Source organism: Notolepis coatsorum (genome assembly GCF_963971535.1).
Source record: "Notolepis coatsorum genome assembly, chromosome: 6".
Taxonomy (NCBI): domain Eukaryota; kingdom Metazoa; phylum Chordata; class Actinopteri; order Aulopiformes; family Paralepididae; genus Notolepis; species Notolepis coatsorum.
This window is the reverse complement of record NC_140170.1, coordinates 49,822,059-49,842,147: the sequence shown is the minus strand read 5'-3', so window position 1 is coordinate 49,842,147 and position 20,089 is coordinate 49,822,059. Positions and strand designations below refer to the sequence as shown.

Genomic DNA, 20,089 nt, shown 5'->3' with positions numbered 1-20,089 from the left:
CGATGGCTGCCGTTCGCACCAACAACAATCTATCCACCTACTTTGAACTCCATAGGGGTACGAGACAGGGATGTCCTCTATCTCCACTCCTTTTCGCGATCGCAATGGAGCCCCTTGTGCTGGCTCTGAGGCAGAACACAGATATCAAAGGGATCATGCGCGCGGGCTCGGAGCATAAAATCTCGCTCTACGCGGACGACATGTTGCTGTACATATCACAACCCCAAACGAGTCTTCCTCGGTTGATGACCCTACTTGCGGACTTCTGCAAAATATCCGGATACAAAATCAACATTCAAAAAAGCGAACTGATGCCCGTCGGCACCTCGGCGGATCGGATACCTCTGAGCACGTTCCCGTTTAAAATTAGCCCTAAAAAGTTCAAGTACCTCGGGATATGGATCACGCATGAACATAAGGACCTATATATGGCTAACTATCAACCTTTACCGTCTAATCTGGCGAGAGATATTGAACATTGGGACCCCCTGTCGCTATCCCTGGGTGGGAGAATCAACACAATAAAGATGAATGTATTGCCGAAATTTCTATATGTATTTCAGTCTTCCAGTCTTTCTGACTAAAACATTCTTCTCCAAGATAAACAACCAGATATCCTCCTTTATCTGGAACAAAAAAACGCCCCAGATCAAAAGATCTATGCTGCAGAGACCCCGCATAATGGGTGGGATGGCGCTTCCAAACTTTATTTACTACTACTGGGCAGCAAACATAAGATCGTTATTATACTGGGTAAAGGGCGAGGACACAGCCCCCTGGTGGACAGTACTGGAGAGAGCGTCGGTTAAATCCACCTCCCTATCTGCCTTGTTATGTGCTAAGCTCCCGTTCACACAGCCCATATCTAGCTTTACCTCGAACCCAGTTGTCATCCATTCGATAAAAGTGTGGAATTTAGAAGAACCTTCTCCCTCAGGGAACTATCACTGGCTGCTCCGATCACAAGAAATCACATGTTTGTCCCATCAACGATGGATAAGGCCTTCGACAGTTGGGCTGGGAGTGGAGTGATTACGCTGTCTGACCTCTATATAGACGGCAACTTTGCCTCCTTTGAACAGCTAGTACAGAAATACAAGATCCCTAGGTCACACTTTTATAGATACTTGCAACTCCGGAGCTTCATAACTTCGAACTCGGACTGCTACCCGGTGTGCCCTCCTGCCTCCCTTTTAGACTCAATGAACTGTAAACTGATCCAGAAACAGGCTATAAGCAGAATTTATGAACTACTTAATAGAAGCAACCAGACACCTTTAGATCTCCTCAGGGGCAGATGGGAGACTGACTTAGGTGAACCAATTGCAGAGGACACATGGGACAAAATAATACAGGGGATTTTCTCCTCTTCCATTTGCCTTAAACATGCGGTTATCCAATTTAAAATTGTGCACCGACTGCATTGGTCTAAAGACAGGCTCTCTCAAATATATCCCGACATAGACCCCTATGCGACCGCTGTAGACAGGCTCCAGCCACTCTGCTCCTCATGTTCTGGGTAGAGCTGCCGCGGTATTGATGTTTTCCTTACCGCACACATTTGCAAAATATTTCCTACCGCCGTGGTTATTACCGCACGCACACAAAAAATTAAAAAAAAAAGTTTGAATGCATTTTTTTTTTTAGTAGTAGTCTACTCTTTATAGCATATAGCCTGCCTCTAGTCTAAATGTCTATCTTTAGAGGATTACTTTGCAGCATGAATATTGTTTGGGATTCGGCAAGCACGCATTAGTTATTGAAAGTGAAACACGGATTCGAAGTTTCTCCTCTGGTCGTGCGCAGTTCACTCGGTGTCGCGGGCAGGGGTGGTTACCCCTAACCCCCCCGACCCTTTCTTATCATTATTACTATAAAGTTACTACTTTATAATAAAGGCATTCGTTTTGTGGCATTAACATTATATAGTAATACGTTCAATAACATCAGCGTATTTACCGGACCATAGCAAGGCAAGGAATACTCTATTCATATCTCAGTTCCTTTCTTTGCTCAGAGCGTGCCGAGTTGTCCCATTCTGCGGTCTGTTAATAAAGTTTTCAATCAGACAAGTGTATAGAACGAAGGGCTTTTATTATAACATTCGTTGCAGACAGTAAAATCATTATGTCTCGTTTAGTACTCCTGAGGAGCGATGATAGTCCACTCCGGCGGAGAGTTAAAGCTAACGTTATTAGCCGTGTTGTGATGAGCTGACATTCAGGAAGTAAAAACCTAATACGCGCTTGCCGATTGGTGGTAACACACTGCATGACGCTACAACGTGTGACGCGTCTCTCTTCTGACCAATCAGTGGTCTGCAATGTTTCACGTGACTTTTCTGGTACCCAATAGGGTCGCTTGGAACCTCGATAGAGGAGTAGGGTATATCTGCAGAGCCGCAAGCCCAACGAGAGGAGGGTAATTTATTATTATTATTATAAAAAACAGCGGTGACGCGGTATTCAGCCTACTCTGCGGTGGCCGTGATGTAACAGCGATACCGCGGTAATGCGGTAATCGCGGCAGCTCTAGTTCTGGGCATGCCCAAAGTTACACACCTATTGGCAGACCATCTTTGACACCTTCTCTAAGATATTTGGAAAGGAAGTAGAGCCATCACCATATATTGCATTATTCGGAGTGGCCCCAGCGGACATCCACTTTAGATGGTGGGAATTTAGAATGCTGCCCTTCTGTTCACTCTTGGCCAGAAGGCTGATACTGTTAAAATGGAAGGACCCAGGTTCACCCGTCTACGGCCACTGGATGAGAGGTCATGTATCATATTAAACTGGAGAAGATCAGGTATACTATCAGAGGTTGTACCGAAAAATTCCACAATATTTGGGATCCTTTCCTAACTTTCTTTGAGGGTATGGAAGCGGATAATGTGACAGAGGCGATCTGACTGGCCTTCCTGGTCTCTCAGCTTGTTTTTTTTTTTTATTATTATGTTCTTACTTTTCTTCTTCTCTATCTACAGAATGCAAGAGATATGAGACTGCTGTCTGGTGATTTAAAAGCTAAAAGGAAAAACAATGATTAATAAACGATCTAAGATATTTTAGAATGATTCTGTCTGGTATAGGGGTGGGGGGAAGGGAGGGAGGGCCTTATTTTCATTTTTTTTGGCCCATGTGGGACCGCCTGTGAAAATTGAATCTTCAAATAAAAAAACATTGTTAAAAAAAAAAAAGTAAGCGTCAAGTCCATTAACTCATTGACCGCCACGCTCTTTTCCCATCTTTACTCAATGGCGCCAGCGTTATTGACCATTTTAGCGATGTTTGCAGACCCATCGTGTGTTCTGTATTATAACTATGGAGACAATAGTATGGCTCATTTGACAGGCATTGTTTATAGTCCAAGACTGACTAACTAGTTAATTTCTACATACTGTAGTTTGTGCACTATTCCATGCTAAACATCGCCCCTTTCCAGAATAATCCAGTATTTTTTCATAGATAGCGAGATATGACGCGTTATATGCATTATGCCCAAATCGTTCGGGTTGCTCGCCTGAAACCACAAATACTTCCAAATCAAAAAGGTATATACCATATACATAATGTCTTCACAAAATCATCAAGGGGGGGTCGTTTTAACTCGAAACTGCGATCGTTACCAAAAGCATGTTTTAGGTTTGGTAAAATACATAGAATAGACCTTACCATAGCCAGAAGGTACTCCAAAAAGAATAATCCCAGTGATCCCATCGCGGTCGCGATTACTCGTGTATATGTGTATACTTGTGTATAATATAATACGGGAAACGATAGGTTTGAGGCAATAAGATCTGAGCGATTGCTCTGCAAGAACTCCTCCCCCTCAGAGGGAATCAGGACAGACAGGAATCAGGACAGACACTCCCCACACTAAACTATCCTAGTTCAAAAGGTAGGCGATACTGCCACCTAGCAAGATTCGATCGTCATTGCTATTCGAACGTAGGCAGATGTGCCAGGGAGACCCAGGGAGCTCCGGTAGAGTGTTTAGAACGGGGATCAAAGGAAAAATATCAAAGGATCAAAACCCGAGAAAAGTCAGGTTTGGCGCTCAACGGTTGTGGTCAATTCTTAATGTAAACATTAATATTTCTAATAATGCACCAGGTTAGAGTGTTCCTTGTACAATTTACAGCATTAGTTCTGAGAATCAGAAGCAAAATTGGTATTGTAACTGAAATATCCCAAACCGAATATAAATAAATATATGTGTGTGTGTTTATCTCTCTCTGTTTCTGTGTGTGTGTGTGTGTGTGTGTGTGTGTGTGTGTGTGTGTGTGTGTGTGTGTGTGTGTGTGTGTGTGTGTGTGTAAACTTACGCCATAGCTACGTTGCTGCCATCTATGATTATATGCTTCAGGTCTGGTCGGCCAGGCTCATTGGGCAGTATCAGCGTGTACGGCGTCTTCAGTGATTGGTGGAAACGAGCCAGACCAGTCACTGGAGGCGCTGGGGGGTCATTGGCCGGGGGCACCCTGGCCCCGCCCCCATAGTAGCCCACATGGCTAATAGTCTGGTAGGAAGAGGCTGAGGTCCGGGACATGGGGTCAGGTGACTGGAAGAGGAGGAAGAGGAAGTTAGTGACGTGTGAAGACTAATTCTGATCCATGACAATTAACTCTTTCTGCGCCATACCCGAGTATAGTCGGGTTATCTCTCCAACCGCTGAGCGCCAAAACCGAGTACACTCAGGGTTTGATCCTTTGATATTTTCCTTTGATCCCCGTTCTATATGGTTAGCCGGAGTTCTCTAGGTGTCCCTGATTCATCTGCATAAGTTTCTCACGAATCGAATCTCACCAGGTGGCAGTATCGCCTACATTTTTTGATAGTCTAGTTCAGACAGTGTGTCCTGATCCCTTTCTGTCCTGACTCGCTCTGAGGGGGAGGAGCTCTTGCAGAGCAATCGCTAGGAGATCTTCTCACCTCAAAACCTATAGTTTCCTGTATACACAAGTAATTACATATAAACGAGTAATCGCGATCGCCGATGGGATCATTGGAATTATTCTTTTTGGAGTACCTTCTGGCTAAGGTAAGGTATATTCTGTCTATTTTACCAAACCTGAAACATGTTTCTGTAACGATCACAGTGTCGTATTTTACCAGACCTAAACGAAGCTTTTTGTAACGATTGCATTTTCGGGGTAAGACTACACCCCCCCCCCCCCCCCCCCCCCCCCCCCCCCATTGATGATTTTGTAAAGGCACATATGTACATGCCATGGTATACCTTTGATTTGAGAGTATTTGGGGTTTCAGACGTTCAACCAGAATGATTTGGGCTTATTGCATATAACGCGTCATATCTCGCTATCTATGGAAAAAGACTGGATTATTTTGGAAATGGGTGATGTTTAGCGTGTAATAAACTACAAACTACAGTGTGTAGAAATTAACTAATTTGTCAGTAATGGACTATGAACAATGCCTGTCAAATGAGCCATACTATTGTCTCCATAGATATAATACAGACCACACAATGGGTCTGCAAACATCGCTAAAATGGTCAATAACGCTGGCGCCAGGCGGTAGAGATGGGGAAAATCGGTGGCGCTTAAAGAGTTAAGTGTATGTCGTCATTTTGACAAAAACAAAACCAAGACACTCCGGAGCAACGCCTAGTTTGACAGTTTGATCTGAATTCCGTTTGATGGTACAGGCTCAGAGCATTGCTAGATGTATGCTAATTATCATATTTGTACGATCAAGGTGGCTCGCTTGTTACAGACACATAACAGGTTGAGAACAGGACTGAAACAGATCTGTGTTTTCTTCAGCAAAAAACTTAAGACATGTTTAGGTGACTTCCTAGACACTTCCATTCATTGTGCTAAGCTAGGCTAACATGCAGCCAAATACCTTTCTACTGAACACGCATAGAGGAAACTGGTATCTATCTTCTTGTCTCATTCTGGAGAAGATGGTGAGCAAACTTCATATAATGTTGCCGTGTTCCTTTATGAGCCACACTAAATGACCGGATGTTGCAATTTCATAAGCCTTTCCTAAAACTAAACTTGCTTCATCAACAAAAATAACTCGACTCACCCTCTCATCATCACAACAAATCCCACTTTGGTGGGGCAGAAAGAAACAGCTACATTTCCTTGGAGCAGGAAATTATGGGGTTTATGGGAAATATAGTCTTATGATCATAAGAATTAGGCTAGAAATTATTTTGCCAGTGGTCTCATTTGTTTACTGTAACTATACCAAGATATCACAACTAAGCTGACAATGATATATAATATGATGTATTCTGTCGAAGAATCTCCTTGTAGTAGCTTTAAATCTAGAAGTTTTGAATAGTATCTCAAATTAAGCTTGGCTCTTGTGGATGCATTGTACCCATAGATCTCTCATTTTGAAGAACATTCATACAAATAACTTGGTGAAAGCGTGGTCCTTTAAATATAATAATTTTTCACACGAATCTGACTGGATAATACAACAATTATATATATACAAAAAAAGGATTCCCTACACTAGAGAAAGTGTGTTTTCATGATGAAGCCACAAAAAAGAGAAAGGCAAACCTTATCCTGATTGGTTGAAGAGGGGGTGGCGGTTAGCCACTGTGGCGCGCTGCGGAGCGCCGTCACGCTCTCGACTCTCATTGGTCCTCCCAAGGTCTGAGTGCCGCCTCTCGAAAGGTAGTCCCTCTGCGAGACGCCTCCGCCTCCCCGTGACACGTAGTCCGTCCTTGATCCCGACTGGGCGCCCAGGTGTTCCATCGCCATCACCCGCGACGACCTGCTTCCTGGCGCCACCGTATCCGTGGCGATGAGATAGTCATCTCTGTCGTCAATAGTGATGACTTCGTAGTTTCCCGCCCCGCCCTGAGCGCTGGAGCTCCTCTTGATGGTGATGGCCTGAGATGAGATGTCACATATTAAGGAAATCGAGGTTTTTCAATGTATGTAATGTATATATTGGGGGAGATGACAGCATCTAAAGGGGCCAGGTCAGAACGGTAGATGTGCATGGAGGCAAGCAGCAGTCAGTGTTGTAGCAGCGAGCAGGGTGTCTGCATTCCATCAGCACATAAACAACTGATAAGAACAGCAGCAGGAGGTTTGGGTCAGAGCGATGGGGAGAGGTTGACATAATTAGAAACGGCAGTTTAATGTGTGTTAAAGGTTGAAAGCAGTTGCCATGACAGCGCGTCACATGACAACCAGAAGAGGGGCGGGGCCTGTCATTGATGAATGATGATGATGATTATTATAATGTGAGTGTCTTCCGCGTATGGGTTAGATCTAGACACGAAGCTGACGCGAGTGGACGTGGATCAGAGACCTTTCATCCTTCCCTCACCCTCGCCGGTGGGGGAGGGGAGATGACACATCATCATTAGCTTCGGCTAACGGGAGAAGGGTTTTGGCTAGCGACAAGGCCTTAGCCACCATTGGACTGAACAGCAGAAGAGACGATAGAATACTAGATTTAGTTCCCAAAGACTTTCGCAAGGACAATACCATCTGATAACATCTGATCTGAGGCTTTTGTTTATGTAATAAACAACGTTTTCAAGAAAGGTACTACGCGGCCCAGTGTCGAATTCTTATGCTTACGGATTGCATTAAAGGGGGATGACAAAGATTGTACAGCCAGTATGAGAAGACAGAGAGAAATAAACACAACGCAGAAACTACACGACGACAACGATGCAGAGGTGATACTGGCTGATTGATCAAAATCTAACAGTTGGTGCCTTACGCCGGATTTTGATTAAAGATAACAACAACGGAAAAATACTTTTCAATGGGGCGACAGTGAACAACAGCCAGCCCTGGGAGAGAGTCGAGTCGAGCGGTCATGAGGCGCGAGCAAGGCCAGCCAGCCCTGGGAGAGCAACCAGCGCTGTAGGAGAAAGAATCTGAGTTCACTTGCACCCACGGTTGTTTGATCTTTAAGCCAAATAAAGAACAAATATGTACATCGGTAAAAATAATTAGCGACAGAGAAGTCAGCTGTAATAATATGAGAAAGACAAACAGAGATCATGAGTGCTGTGGCGGGAGAGAGGCAGAGATGCAGAGTGTTTTGAAAACCGAGGTTTTATCTACAGAGAATGAAAACAAAACCGCCACAGACGGCACCGAAGCGAAATTATTGCAGAATGAGAGTCAATGCGAGATGAGGAGAGAAGGCTGTTTTTCATCCCCAGACGGGATGATAGGCGGCCATTGGTGAGAATAAGATACAGTGTCAGCCACTTTTGTTAAAGAGATAGGAGAACCACAAGTACGAGTAGTAAGCCACGAGACAGGAGAATCACAAGTACGAGTTAGTAAGAGTAAGAAAGCCATGTAAGCCACAGTAAGCCACGTAAGCCACAGTAAGAATGTAAGACGCGTGAGAGTACGAAAGCGTCAGATAGATGAGACAAGATGGCCGCAAAGAGCCACGAGGAGGCAGACACCAGATAAGGAGAGAATGTTAACAAAAAAACCAGAGACAAAATGGCCACCAGGAGAAGTCAGCAATGAGGCGAGGGAGAGAGGAACAAACACAGATGTAGTGACACGTCAGAATGAGTCGGCCGCCCTCTAGTGGTGGGAGGGGGTATTGCACGGAAGTTTCCATCTAGAGGATGAGTAGGTCGCCACCTAGTGGCGGAGTGGGGTAGTGCTGGGAAGTTTCCATTACCATTATCCCATAGGGGAATATTTAAATATAGGTCTCTGCTACCATCTAGTGGCGTAGATTGGTGAGGCAGGGAGGTGTTGATTTAAGACGGAGCTGAGGAACCCAGCGTTCGTTGTGGACTTTTGCTGAGACGACAGTGATTTGTCGTGTAAGAGTAATTAAGCCATTGGTAACCGGGGCACAGTGGTTTATCGAGTAAGAGTACGAGTAAGAGCAAGAGCAAGAGCAAGAGTACGAGTACGAGTACGAGTACGAGTGTGTTGGGAACCAAGAGACAACAGTGTAAGGAGCAGGGAACCGAGAGACTGCGTATGTGTGTATACAGAGTTATGGGCAGGGAACCGAGAAACTGCTTATGTTGTATACACGGTGTATGTTAGAGCGACGAACTACTCTGTTGTATGTTAGAGCGACGAACTAGTCTGTTGTATGTTAGAGCGACGAACTGCTCTTTTGTATGTTAGAGCGACGATCTGCTCTGTTGTATGTTAGAGCGACGAACTGCTCTGTTGTATGTTAGAGCGACGAACTGCCCTGTTGTATGTTGGAGCGATGCTCTGTTGTATGTTATTAATATTATAATATTGATATTGATTATTAAATAATTAAATTGTTTAATTATACAATGGATTAAATAAGAACTTCACAGAGAGATGAGGTGCAGTTAATCAACGAGGTTAAGGTGGAAAATAAAGAGGGAGTTTAATTTTCAGTTGCACCTTCTCACACCTGATAAATAGGGCAAGAGTTTTCAGAGAACACGGTCACCAGAAAGAACTGGCGTGCGCGATTGCGCTGGGGGCCAACCATGGGACGAAGATAGGGCGTGGAAGTGGGTATCGGTAAGCTGCTGGTGTCGCGACGGAAGACGACAACAGGGAACCGCCCTGTAGGACAGAGATGGGTGTTGAGAAGGTGGTAGACTAATAGATAACGATAGCGCCATGGGCTGTACGACACTCACAACGTCAAAAACAGTCTGAAAGGGCGTGGCCATGGCAGTGGCTTGCAGAGAAAATATATAGAGTACTGGAGAGGACAATATGGAATGAGCTGCAAGGCCAAAGCCATGGTATAATGGAAAACACAAAGGAAAGTTGTGTACAGAAGACTGCTGGTGTTTTCTGTTTTCAGAGTCCGGAGACAACCGATAGCGAAAAGGAGGACCATCGACAGCGGTGGAGACGGCCAACGGGGCGGAGTCCAGCAGTCGCAGGCGGTGTTGCCCAGGGGAGAACGAGGCAGACATCGGAGGGGGCTTTCCTACGGAGACGCTGTTTCGAGGCGTTTTGAAACCGAGAGCATGGGCGGGTTTATTGTTGAATCATGGACAAAACAGGGACTTCCTTCCAGAGCATCAAGATCGAGACAAGAGACAGCATGAAGGCGACAACGTGAAGTCCTGTGTGGTCATATGTATATACAGAAGGTATATAAGGGGGAAATTGCAATGGGTGGGGAAAAACAATAAAACAACAAGATAGAATTATTGGGAGCAGACAAAAGAGCCCTAATTTGTTATGAGTAGTTGGATGTTGTTGGTTTGGGTGGTCCGTTTCGATTTTCCTTGTGCACGAGGGGAAGCGCGACAGACCTCAAACAGCAAGATCACTGGGTTTGACCGTATGCCGGCTTCATTTCTTGTGCACGAGAGGTGAAGTGGTAAGCGTCCAAACGACAGCCTAATTAATTGAAAAACCAAGTAGTTTGTTGATTCTGAAGGTTGATTTAGAATCAAAGGGGGGAGTGAAGGAAATCGAGGTTTTTCGATGTATGTAATGTATATATTGGGGGAGATGACAGCATCTAAAGCAGTGGTTCTCAACTGGTCTAGCCTCGGGACCCAACATTTTCCTTAGTCATTAAGTCGCAACCCAAATTTTTTAACCACTATGATTTATAAAAAAATATATAATTGCAGTTACCTTTCATGCACTGTTAAAAACATGAAATAAACACAAAAAAGTGCAACAAAAGTGCAACTAGGGCTAAAAACCCAATGAAATAAAATAATAATATTCTTCTTTCTTAGCAGATTTCTTAGCTTAACATAACAGACCTAAGTTTGGGGGAACTAATGGGATAACTGGGGTTGCAACAAAAGTGCAACTAGGGCTAAAAACCCAATGAAATAAAATAATAATAAATAATATGCTTCTTTCGTAGCAGATTTCTTAGCTTAACATAACAGACCTAAGTTTGGGGGAACTAATGGGATAACTGGGGTTGCAACAAAAGTGCAACTAGGGCTAAAAACCCAATGAAATAAAATAATAATATGCTTCTTTCGTAGCAGATTTCTTAGCTTAACATAACAGACCTAAGTTTGGGGGAACTAATGGGATAACTGGGGTTGCAACAAAAGTGCAACTAGGGCTAAAAACCCAATGAAATAAAATAATAATATGCTTCTTTCGTGGCAGATTTCTTAGCTTAACATAACAGACCTAAGTTTGGGGGAACTAATGGGATAACTGGGGTTGCAACAAAAGTGCAACTAGGGCTAAAAACCCAATGAAATAAAATAATAATAAATAATATGCTTCTTTCGTGGCAGATTTCTTAGCTTAACATAACAGACCTAAGTTTGGGGGAACTAATGGGATAACTGGGGTTGCAACAAAAGTGCAACTAGGGCTAAACACCCAATGAAATAAAATAATAATAATAATAATAAATAATTATGCTTCTTAGCAGACCTCTTAGCTTAACATAACAGACCTACAGTAAGTTTGGGGGAACTAATGGGATAACTGGGGTTGCAACAAAAGTGCAACTAGGGCTAAAAACATAATGAAATAAAATAATAATAATAATAATAATAATAACAAACAATATATCCTTCTTAGCAGACTTCTTAGCTTAACATCCCAGGGAACTAATGGGATAACTGGGGATGTTGTTTGCTCCTGACAAGAGTCTCAAAGTCTGGGATGATGGTAGACAAAGCAACTCTGAGGTCATGCTCAATGTCTAATCTGTTCCTCTGCTTTGTGTTCAGCTGGACCAGAGCTGAGAAGCCACTTTCACAAAGATAGGAGGTAGTGAACAAAAACAATTATAAAAAATATATATATATATATATTTTTTTTACACACACACATCCGCGACCCACTCAAAATGGCCCTGCGACCCACTTTTGGGTCGCGACCCACCAGTTGAGAAACACTGATCTAAAGGGGCCAGGTCCGAACGGTAGATGTGCATGGAGGCAAGCAGCAGTCAATGTTGTAGCAGCGAGCAGGGTGTCTGCATTCCATCAGCACATAAACAACTGATAAGAACAGCAGCAGGAGGTTTGGGTCAGAGCGATGGGGAGAGGTTGACATCATTAGAAACGGCAGTTTAATGTGTGTTAAATGTTGAAAGCAGTTGCCATGACAGCGCGTCACATGACAACCAGAAGAGGGGCAGGGCCTGTCATTGATGAATGATTATTATAATGCGAGTGTCTTCCGCGTATGGGTTAGATCTAGACACGAAGCTGACGCGAGCGGACGTGGATCAGAGACCTTTCATCCTTCCCTCACCCTCGCCGGTGGGGGAGGGGAGATGACACATCATCATTAGCTTCGGCTAACGGGAGAAGAGTTTTGGCTAGCGACAAGGCCTTAGCCACCATTGGACTGAACAGCAGAAGAGACGATAGAATACTAGATTTAGTTCCCAAAGACTTTCGCAAGGACAATACCATCTGATAACATCTGATCTGAGGCTTTTGTTTATGTAATAAACGTTTTCAAGAAAGGTACTACGCGGCCCAGTGTCGAATACTTTTTTTTTATCCACTTTTTCTCCCATTTTCTATATTTTCTCCCATCCCAATTTCGTATCATCCAATTCAACCCTCCCCTGTCACGAACGCGGTTTCTTGCCTCCCACAAGCCGGCTGCAATGTGGACTAAGTCATACATAGCACAAGTCCCATCCGGTACTTGAGGTAACAGCAGTCGCATCTTTTCACCTGCGCAGCTCGATCTCTCAGTGGCGAGGAGTAACGCGTGGGAGGCTCACGCTGCCCCCGACACTTCCTGATTCTACTGCGCAGGCGCACCAACCGACCTGTAGGAGTCGCTGTCCACAACGCCCGATCCCCACCCATCAGTTTCCCACCCCCTAATACGGCCAATGTGTATTAGTATGAACGACCAGCTAAACTGAAAGCAATGTGGAGCGCTGGGCTCGAACAGGCAAGCCCAGCGTCTCAGTCATTCATGGCGAGCGCCTTGCCCACTACGCCACGTAGCCGCCCCCAGTGTCGAATTCTTATGCTTACGGATTGCATTAAAGGGGGATGACAAAGATTGTACAGCCAGTATGAGAAGACGGAGAGAAATAAACACAACGCAGACACTACACGACGACAACGATGCAGAGGTGATACTGGCTGATTGATCGAAATCGAACACATATGACACAGGAGATAGAAAGACAATTATATCCTGACAATTTGTACTATTTGAGCAAAGTCTGGGCGAGTGTTTGATAAACAAGTGGCCTGAATTACATGTTCAGGTATAACTGAGAAAGTTATTACTTAATAAATGAGTAAGAAAATGTTATATATTGTCGCTAATGTCATATTGTCGCCCAGGGGATAGAGTTCATCACACTGAACACATACATTTTTCCAGTGGTGATATGAAGCATAGCTACATGGACAGCTGTTTAGAAACAACAGGTTTGTAAAAATGTTTAGGTGAAAACTATGAGTCATTACAGCTTTGCAGCTTGAGCAACAAGGTCGATGTGATCTAGAAGCTACTATTTACAACGTACAACTTTTCCAGGGCTCAATGGTACCTGCTGAGTGCTGGTTTCGCTGCCACTACACTGCCTCCGGTGGCCCAGCCCGTTACTGCAGCTGCTGTACAGGCCGGGTTTAATGTTCTCCCTGGCCCGGTTCAGCCCACGCTCCTTCTCCCGGCTACGACATACCATGGTGGAAGAGGAGGAGGGAGTTTCCTCTGAGCGTGGAGAGGAAGACTTTGTGCCTGCTCCTCCTCCTTTCCCTTTTTCACAGCGGTTCGCCTCCTGAACAATCCTCTCAAGGACCAGGAAGGTGTCTTCCGTCTGTCCCATCTCCTTGACGACACGTTCCACCACCTCCTGCTGGTAGCCCATGGTTCTGAAGGAAATATAATATTAGCACATGTATGTTGTGGACGTCAAGAGTGGGAGTAGAGGAGAAATTAGAGTCAATGTATTGTCATTGGACAAGTATAGAGTACAATTAAATTGGGTTGACATCTAATTTACTGTTCCTAGTGCAAAGGAGTGCAGAAGTGCATTGCAGTATACAGTATAACATGTGTATATGTGGAGTATATACGAAGAAGCTACAGAGTGAATATGCTAAGCTAATGTATGTACAGTATTATTATATACAGTGGTACGTGTATGAATACATTATGATAATAAACCAGTCTAGCCAGTGGTTTAATAGAATATGAGTGTGGTTTAAATAGTACAAGTATGAGTAGTCTGGCAATATGCATTGTGAATGTATTAACAGAATGAAATTAAATGATTGACTGAACCTCTTAAGCCTGACGGGCCCGGTACAGGGCTGTATTTAATATCACATCATAAATAGATCAATACAGTCCGTATTAATTAATGTTGCGTTTTCCCCCAAATGTAGCCAAGAGTAAAGACCCTAACCCTTTCGAAACAGCAGTCAAAGTGTATATTTTCAGCACTACGTTTGTTTACCAATGATTTTAAGTGAGTTCATAAATATATCAGCACATCCCGGCGGAAACCGGATGAATTAGCCGTGAGGAAATAACGTGTCATGAAAGTGGTGTAGTCCTAAACAGAGGAGACCGAGGGCTTTCAATGGAATTTCATAAAACTACACTACCCAGCTCACACCAGCCTCTGTGAAAGCTGCTGAAAATATTATTTGCGAAAGACTTTACATTACAGCTGGGGGTAAAGAAGTTTGAAAAGCTTGAAAAGAACAAGTAATAAGCAGCGGAATGCAAGAGGAGCCAAATGTAGGCAGTTCTGAGCATGTCAAAAAGTTATCTTCTGATTACATGCTTTGGGCCATGTACAGTTGATGTCCAATCTGAATGATTTCAATCAGGTTGAGGAAATATTGTGCATGTAACCGCAGCGATTGAGGAAGGCAGGACTATGCAGACACTTTGCAAACCATTATGTCCAAGTTGCACACTAAAAACAAGTCCTCGGTAAAAATGGAAAACATTATGATTATTATATATATTTGTCACCTGAAAAAGTTAACCAAGCAGCGCAGGTTGGTTTCTCGGCTCACAGCTTCTCCATCTTCTCCAGCTCCATCGTTGGTGTCCAGCGTGATGGGAACCACAGTGTTGGCTTTGGAAGAGGAGGAGGAGGAAAGGAGGAGGGCGTTTTGGACCTGCAGCTGCTGCCGACACCCCTGCTCTCCCTCTCTCGTTCCCTCTCTCTCTCCAGCGATTCGTCTGGCCGCTCCAGAGAGTACTGTCGTTTAGTGTCCCGCGTCTCACTGTCTGACGAGCGCCGCTTGTGCGAGGGCCGTGCCCCGTTAATGAGTACCACATCAGGGGACAATCCTATCCCGCCTCCTACCCTATATCCACCACCACCCCCAGCTCCACTCGTGACCCCCTTTCCTCAAAGCTGGTGTCCAGGATGCGGTTGAGAGTTCCGTGACTGGGGTGCTGCTCTGGGAGCGGTCTTGGTCGGCTTCACCCGGCCCGGTGGCGAGACCCTGGGCATGGTGACCCTGTGTCTGGGCCAGAGTAGAGTAGAATAGAGATGTATTATATAGGTGTGGAGATGATAATTAGTATCATTATAGTACAGAACCAGGGATGTCATTAATACAATACAAAAAATACTGGAAATAATGTCAACTTATATTAAATAGTAAAAACAACTTCTCTCCAAAAGGTTGCATTATTGCCATGTTCCATTAAAAGTTGGGAAGTCATAATTATTTACCTTGATCCAGCTCTGAAAAACTTTGCAGATCACAAAATATACGTTTCGTCATCTCAAAAACAACTCTTTAGGTGATAATGATGACGAGTTACGACGTTACAGCTTGGCCAACAAATGACGCCCTGAGAAACCTCAGGACATGGCTGCCCGCAAGAGGCTGATGTTTGTGTGGCAGGTTTCTCAACACTAACATTATATATGCAGAGGAATTGTGAATTGAATTACCACACAATTATGTTGATACTTGAGCTCAACACTGTATTCTAAAAATCAAATCATGTTAAAACTATATTTACAGTGTATGGCGCCCATTCTAAGATGACAACAGATAATGTTGAGACATTTTTAAATGACGCCCCGAGTTCCCACTTTGAATTCCAACTTCCAGGCCGGTTGGACTGCATTTTTCCTGGTAGGGAGTTGGAATTTCCAACTTTCTGGAATGCAGCATATGAGAGCAGTCAACCCTGTCTCTTTGAATGCAACACGCCCTGTCTGCCACATTATCATCTAGCCTTGATGGGAAAGGCCTGACCTCAAGATACAAGAGTTTTATTTGTCACGGCATACAAGTATACGATGAAATGCGGGGGGTCTTGCCCGCAACGATGTGCATAATACAATAGTAATATATAATAAGAATCCAATAGAACGACATTGTGCAATAAAACAAGTAAACAAAGTAGGGCATAACGGTATCTGTACATGAGTTATTTACAGAGCATGGTAGGACATGCTAGGTCCTGTGGTAGTGCAATACACTGTTAGCTACGGATGAGGCACTGGGTCTTTATGTACACTGCTATACAATGCTATATTATACAATCTCAAGCTATACTATACTATTCTTAAAGTGACCTTTCCTTCTGTAAAGTGACCATAAGTGTGAGCGTGTGCAGCATGAGTGTGTGTGTGCTCATGTTAACACTTTGATCGCCATGGGTTAAATTCATAATTTACCATCCCTCGCCAGCTCTATTTGTCTATGGAGAAGTTCCCCTTCTTTGCAGGGCTATAACTTTTTAAATTCTATTGCTACATTGCCATTATTATGGCCCATTCAATGTCCTATATGTATTGTTCAGGGTGTAGCAACGTTAAACTTTTTCATTCACATATTCATACTAAAATATGGTCTAAAGTATAAGTGTTTTTATCGTTTTCTGCAGCTTTCTTCAGAACGTGATTTATAGCCCTAAATGCATTATATTGATGATGAAATACAGTTTGGTAGCGATCGGCGCGAGATGAAAAATTTCAACTGGACGTACTTCTAGAATGATCTACGTATGATCTGATGATGACCGGATGGGCGGGGGATCGTTTATAATTCCGTGGGCAGCGTTAGATGATTCATCCAGAGTGGGTCATATGTTCATCATAGCAGTTTATATGGAATACGTTAGAAAATAACGCTGAATCTTACCGTATGTTCCTCGCGCCATTGGACGATCAGCGTGGAGTAGACCGTTTTCGATTATGGGATGTAGAAATGCCCGATCCATTTCCAGGTTGTATAATAGTATATACGTCCAAATAACGTTGTTTATTGAGTTAGGGCGAGCAATCTATTATCCAGTGTTTCAAGATGGAGTCGCGGGAGCTATAGAGAGTGGCCGGACCACATTTGGATGAGTACTACTGGTTCAAAGGTTAATATCCGGTTGGCGATCTGCCGATCGGCCACCAGATGGCGCTCTTGAACCGCTAGAGAGTTGAGAGGAGATCAGCACTGTGTCTCAGAGCTCCGGAAAGGAAATATGATTTCGATGACAGATTTTTTAAATATTGACATCAAAGACGAGTTATGGCGTCTTCAGCAGAATGAGCATGGCTCTGAATGACGTGAAAACTCGTTCCCGGCGATCATAGTGTTAAAGTGGCTGCTAGTGTGTGAGCGTGTACAGTGTGTGTGTTGTGTGTGTGCTCATGTGTGCTTGTGCGTGGAGAGTTCAGTGTTCAAGGCTCTGATGGCCTGGGGGAAGAAGCTGAGCCGAAGTCTCTCTGTCCTAGTTACTGGTGTTCGCAGGCGTTTGCCTGACCGCAGCAGCATGAACAGGCTGTTGTTGGGGTGGTGAGGGTCTTTCATTATCCTGCAGGCTCTGGATTTGCACCTCTTTTTGTATAGGACCTGCAGGGTTGGTAGTAGGGGTTTAGTATGGTCTAAAATTTATATCACGGTATAATTTGAAGCATAGACGGTAACAGTATATATCACGGTATCAGTGTTTCCGTTAGAATTTTTTTTTTTGCCTGATAGGCAGGCTACATAAATAATGACATCCTCAAGGCATGTAGATTTATAATATTTTAACTTAAAACTAGGCTACTTTTGCGTATAGTCATTATATTCCAAATAAAATAAGTCCAGAGACTCCGTGCTGCTGCCGACTTTAAATCAAATGGGTGTCTGTGGGCAGTCGCCCGACATTAATAAACAGCATTCTGTTATAATCACATTTTTATGAGCTAACGAATTCCGTTATATTGGACATTTGTATTAATTATATCAAGCGAAGAACTGAGAAATTTGGCAGAGAGAGACGGCAACATTATCGTGGGTTTGCGTGATGACTCTCTCCACCTCGCAACGACTTATTTGCAAAGAGTATGTCGCTGCAGAGCAGCAGATTCAGCTGTTTTAAGGCTCTATCTGGGGACCGCTCAACAGCGCCCCCCACCCAACAGCTGAATTGCCAATGGCTGAATTGGAGTACTGCACGGTGCCGGTACAGATGGGTGGGTTATGGTGGATTCTGCGGCTCTGCAGCTGCATATGCTTCTAGCAAAATCCAACATCCAGCTTGCGCTGCCCAGCCGTCAGAACACGTTACACTACACATCATAATGTTCACAGCAAACTGTAGTTGATCACCAGGTATGTTTTATTAACGTAGAATAATTCATACAAGAAAAACGATAGGGAAATATCTTACCTTTCTCCACTGGTTAAAAATGCCAGGAACTGAAATTGAAACTTGCTGTGCGTCGCGGTGATACGTGTTTATTATGAAATGACAATTGCGTGTTGACACGCCCACTGCGCGAAGCCTCCTAAATAACTTTTTCCAGTTTGCACATATCTATTATCTATGACTAATTCTATCAATTTTTAGGGGAAAATGCGAGTGAAATAGTCGCGCTGTGGTTACATGACGTCATTGCTATTTTAGAGCTGCTACCGGTTACAAGGTATAGTCAAAATCCATACCGTAGAGCAAATTCATACCGTTTATACCGTATACCGTTTATACCGTCCACCCCTAGTTGGTAGTGCAATACCTGTGGTACGCTCGGCTGAGCGCACCACTCTCTGTAGGGCCTTCTTGTCCTGTGACGTGCTGTTTCCATACCAGGCAGTGATGTTTCCAGTCAAGATGCTCTCTACAGCTCCGGAGTAGAAGGACTGGAGTATCTTCCCAGATACTCTGAACTTCCTTAACTGTCTCAGGTGGTAGAGGCGCTGCTTCGCCTTTTTTACGACTGAGTCTATGTGTGTTGTCCATGTCAGATCCTCTGAGATGTGGACCCCCAGGTACTTGAAGCTGCTCACCCTGTCCACGGTAGCCCAGTTTATCCTCAGTGGTGCGTGTGTCTCCTGCTGTCTCCTCCTAAAATCCACGATCAGCTCCTTGGTTTTACCAATGTTCAGGAGCAGGCTGTTGTCCTGGCACAAGCGTTCCAGTACCTCAACCTCCTCCCGGTAGGCCTTCTCGTCATTGTCTGAGATCAGCCCCACCACCACTGTGTCGTCCGCAAACTTCACTATGGAGTTGGAGCTGAACTTGGCCACAGTCATGTGTGTATAGTGAGTACAGCAGGGGGCTCAGAACACAGCCCTGGGGGGACCCGATGCTCAGGGTGATGGTGTTGGAGGTCTGACCCCCCACCCTGACCGCCTGGGGCCTTTCGCTCAGAAAGTCCAGTATCCAGGCGCTCAGAGCGGAGCTCAGACCCAGCTCGATCAGCTTGTCCACCAGTCTGGTGGGGACTATGGTGTTGAACGCTGAGCTGTAGTCAATGAACAACAGTCTCACATAGCCCCCCTTCTGGCGGTCTAGGTGAGAGAGGGTGCTGTGCAGTACTTGGGAGACCGCATCATCAGTGGACCTGTTTGGCCTGTATGCAAATTGCATAGGGTCCATATCACTGGGGAGGGAGGCACAAATGTGATCCTTGACCAGCCTCTCGAAACATTTCATGGCCACAGAGGTGAGTGCCACCGGTCTGTAGTCATTGAGACCTGTTGGGAAGGGTTTCTTTGGTACCGGGATAATGGTAGACATCTTGAAGCAGGCAGGGACCACTGACTCCGCCAGGGATCGATTAAATATGGTGGTGAACACAGGGGCTAGTTGGTTAGCACAGGACTTAAGTATGCGTCCTGTTATTCCATCTGGGCCAGCAGCCTTTCTGGTGTTCACCTGCATAAATGCTCTTCTCACACTGTGTACAGACAATGAGAGCGT

General features: G+C 44.4%; 1 protein-coding gene across 1 annotated transcript in view; it reads right to left on the bottom strand.

Moving 5' to 3' along the window:
• The window catches only part of n4bp1 (nedd4 binding protein 1), an 89,381-nt gene that overhangs the window by 41,078 nt on the left and 28,214 nt on the right, over positions 1-20,089 (bottom strand). Inside the window, 7 exon segments of the mRNA XM_084317783.1 lie at positions 4,328-4,563; positions 6,548-6,883; positions 13,467-13,791; positions 14,906-15,035; positions 15,038-15,257; positions 15,260-15,318; positions 15,321-15,408. Of these exon segments, the coding sequence (XP_084173909.1) occupies positions 4,328-4,563; positions 6,548-6,883; positions 13,467-13,791; positions 14,906-15,035; positions 15,038-15,257; positions 15,260-15,318; positions 15,321-15,408 (1,394 nt within the window).